Source organism: Phycodurus eques, chromosome 18, assembly GCF_024500275.1.
Source record: "Phycodurus eques isolate BA_2022a chromosome 18, UOR_Pequ_1.1, whole genome shotgun sequence".
Lineage (NCBI taxonomy): Eukaryota > Metazoa > Chordata > Actinopteri > Syngnathiformes > Syngnathidae > Phycodurus > Phycodurus eques.
Genome location: NC_084542.1, coordinates 10,427,950 through 10,431,849, shown reverse-complemented (window position 1 = coordinate 10,431,849; position 3,900 = coordinate 10,427,950). Strand labels below are relative to the sequence as shown.

Here is a 3,900-nt window from a genome sequence, read left to right as displayed (position 1 = left end):
AACAAATTGCATTCCACTGAATGTATTATAATATTTCCAAATTTACATGCAATCAGTGAAGTGTCAATTCAGCAGGATTAAGGCGGTGCTGTCGTTACTTTTGCCATACTGGACTCTGAGCGAGTGGACAAATCAATAGGAGATTACGCGGAAAAAAACACGAACATTAGGAGGCTGCCGCGTGCATCATTGCAGTTTTCTCAAGCAGAAAATGGGCTTTCAGGCCTTGGAGCAACGTTCAGGTGATTCCCTAGTGGCTGGGAGGGATTGTATGTTTTAGTGCTGCTGCGTTTTCTTTTGCCCGGTACAAAAAAAGAAAAACAAGAAGCTGTTGCTCGGAATACATTGGCACATTGACTTACGATTAATTCGTTCCGTGACCAAGCTTGACACAACTTAATTCACTCATATACCAAATCAATATTCCCCTGTGAAATGAATTGAAATCCATAAATTTGGTTACATGTTGTTCATACGGAAAAATTGCACTGTTTTGTAAAGTAACAAATGCAAGGGTTATTGTCATATCATTTAATCAATAATGGTAACGTCACTTGTAAAAAATAAATCAATAAATAAAATAAAATTAAAAAAAAAATCTAATTTAGCAATTTTTTTTAATGCCGCCCTCGTTTTATATGGGTAAATGTCGCTCATGCTGACACAGCTACGCCTTTAAAGTCTTATTTTCGAAAAGTTATTGATGATTTTACATTTTGGGCATTCATAGTAAAGGCAGTCCTTATTGACAGAAGAAATGGTGCTGTCCTATTGAAATACATTTCTTTTTATCACGTTAAAAACAGAAGTGCATAACGGTAAAGACAAACAGCTTCATAAAAACCGTGTGAGTTGCAAAATCCTTCAAACCCTTCAAAAACTGCAGATACAAGTGATTAAATGACCCTAAGTACTCATTGAAACTATTACACTCTTGTCTTTATACAATCATAATAACGGTAAAGACATGCAATACTTAACAAATTCATACAGATTCATTTATACCTCAGAAATAAGGTTCCCAGTTATTTTGCTGTCTGCTACGGAGTGAATCCAAAAGGGCCGTTCATCCTGGCACTTCAGCTCACAGATCCCTCTGGTGTATTGCAACAACATAACGAGTCTCTCTCCAGCGGCATTAACGGTAAAGACAGCTTGAGTGAGAAAAAAGGGCCCTTTGTAAAAGAAGCCCCCCAAAAAGGAACTCTGAACTCTTACGATGCATTTGTGTTAGTTTTCATGGAAAAGGCATATTAAGCAATAGCAGAAAAATCCTGTACATCCAAAAATTTAATTAGCATCTTCAGAAAACATGTTGCAAATCATGAAACGTCATTTTGGACACCAAACGGTAAAGACGCTTTGGCATTACAAGTTAGAAAAAAAAAGTGTTTTTTGTTTTGTTTTTCTTCTTAAAAATATTTATGATCTTTTTATGGATAAAAACTGCCAATATTTTAAATACTCCAGCCATCCATCCATATTCTGAGCCACTTATCCTTACAAGGGTCGCGGGAGTGCTGGAGCCCATCCCAGCTCTGATCGGGCAGGAGGCGGGGTACACCCTGACTGGTTGCCAGCCAATCGCAGTATTTTAAATACTCATATCATTAAAATTGGTGGTTCGTGCCTTTATTGATCAAATTATATGAAAACGACCCATAAAAGCATCATAAGAAAATGTAAAGAAATACTTTTTAATTTTAGAAAGTGTTATTAAGCCGATAGTCATACTGTACATATACACTGCAGTATTCAGGTTTTGACATGTGCCTTTAAGGGGCGTGGCCTAATGAGTGACCGTAACTGAAAAGAAATCGTAAATTGGGACAATCGTCAGTCACGGTACCACCGCATTTCATAGTTCAACATTTGAGTTTTCACGAGTATCACCGTGGTACATGTCGACGTCCTGTAAGCTTGAGGTGTCCATGTTGTCCCCACCGCTGCTTACGCTGTTCCTGAGAGAGACGCCCCCGAGGAACGGATACACCTTATCATTGAACAAGTCCCTGATGTTGTAATAAGGAAGTTCAGGGTCCTGTCTCTTGGGTTTGGGGATACACTGGCTCTCCATGGCTTGGTTCCTCTGGTAGTACTTGGAGAACTTATTAAAAATGATGGTAACGGGTAGCGCAACCACTAAAAGTCCACAGATGATACACAAGGTGGCGACTATCTTCCCCGCCAGGGTCACGGGGCAGGTGTCCCCGAAGCCCACCGTCGTCATGGTGATAGTGGCCCACCACCAACCGGAAGGGATGGTGCCCAGGTCCGTGTCTTCCTCCTCCTTTTCCGCAAAGTAGATAAGGGCGGAGAAGATGGAGATCCCTACGGAGAGAAAGAGAAGAAGGAGGCCCACCTCGTTGTAGCTGTGGCGTATGGTGGCACCCAACGCCCGCAGCCCGATGGAGTGGCGAGCCAGTTTGAGGATTCGGAAGACCCTCATGAGGCGGAGAACCTGCACCACTTTCCCCACGTTCTGGATGTCCTCGTTCTCCTCGGCGCCCTCCTCGTCGGTGTTTTCCAGAGCCAGGGTGGCGTAGAAGGGCAGGATGGAGGCGACGTCGATGATGTTCAAGGGGTTCCCGAGGAACTTCCTGGGGGAGGGGGCCACAATCAGTCGGATGACGAACTCGGTCGAGAAGCACACGATGCAGATCACCTCCAGGATGGCGAGGACGGGGTCCTCGATGGGCTTGTCGTTGTCGTCCACCTGCTGAAACTCAGGCATGCTGTGGACGCACATGGCGATGATGGACGTCAGCACTACGCTGAGGGACGCCAAGGCGATGATCTTGGACGCTCGGCAGTGACCCGGATCCTCCAGCCTGAGCCACACGTAACGCCGGAACTGGGCGCACCACAAGCCCTCGAACTTGGCCAGGTCCTGATCCAGCGCCGACAACTCCGCCAGGGACGAATCGAAGCTGGGCTGCTGGCCGTCCTCGCTCCTGACGTCCCAGTCCCGGTGATGGATGTACTCCTTCCTCTCGTGGAACCAGTTGCTGCAGCACTCGGCCAGGTGGAATTCATGGACGCCCCAGTACTCGATCTCCTGGCTGAAGGAAAACACGCACACGTCCTCCATCATGTGCAGGCGTCCCGTCTGGTAGAAGTTGAGCACGCAGAGGAACACCCGCGGATTCCGGTCAAAGTAGTACTCCCTGTCGGCGGCGCTGTAGTCGTCGCATAGCTCCAGGATGGCCGTCTCGCTCCGGCAGCGCAGCAGGCGGCCGAGACGCGTGTGCGGAAACTGCTGCAACGTGTCTCCATCCACCTCGAAGTGAAGTCCTCCCACATTAAGGCGAAGCTGCTGCTCATTGTAGCCGCACTTGTGAAGGATTTGCCCATAGCCCATCTTCCTGAAGATACAGAGGCAGCGCTGTGTTATTGTAGAATACATTAGTCCTCTGAAGGAGCGAAATCAATACTGCACAAACACACACACACACGCACACACACACAGGAAATGCTTGGAGCAGGAGAGAAGCCACAGAAGGAATTGTCACTTCTTGAAGAGATCAACAGGATTATCCCAAGCGGCTTCACATTCTAGAGGCAACAAGTTAAACTGAAATCACACAAAGAGCACCTTTTTCATTTTTTCCTTCATCTGCTTTACTGTACCTCATTAAAGTGTGAAGGAAATATAATATGCGTGCATGTTTCCATAAAAGCAACGTATTTTCCTCACGAGAGCACACTCATTACAGATTCTATGAACTTTTAATTGCATGCGCGGTGACAACACAAGCCACCTACCAGGATCGGGACGCCCGCTTTCCATCAAATCCAACTTTGAGCCAGACCTGCGGTCACATTCTCGTCCGGATGTCGGACTCAGCGCACAAAGAGGAGCGGTGGCTTCATGAGGGAGAGCCGCTGGAGCGACGGAAG

At 46.4% G+C, this 3,900-nt stretch overlaps 1 protein-coding gene across 1 annotated transcript; it reads right to left on the bottom strand.

Annotated features, from left to right (window-relative positions):
• On the bottom strand, positions 1–3,900 carry kcns3b (potassium voltage-gated channel, delayed-rectifier, subfamily S, member 3b). Its single transcript, XM_061705117.1, has 2 exons — positions 3,766–3,900; positions 1–3,365 (listed from the first exon to the last, which is right to left on the bottom strand). Exon 2 carries the CDS (start codon positions 3,359–3,361, stop codon positions 1,859–1,861), a length of 1,503 nt encoding a protein of 500 aa, XP_061561101.1. The 5' UTR covers positions 3,362–3,365; positions 3,766–3,900; the 3' UTR covers positions 1–1,858.

Coding starts and splice junctions, on each gene's coding strand:
- kcns3b (XM_061705117.1), bottom strand. CDS start 3,361: ATGGGCTATGGGCAAATCCTTCACAAGTGCGGCTACAATGAGCAGCAG.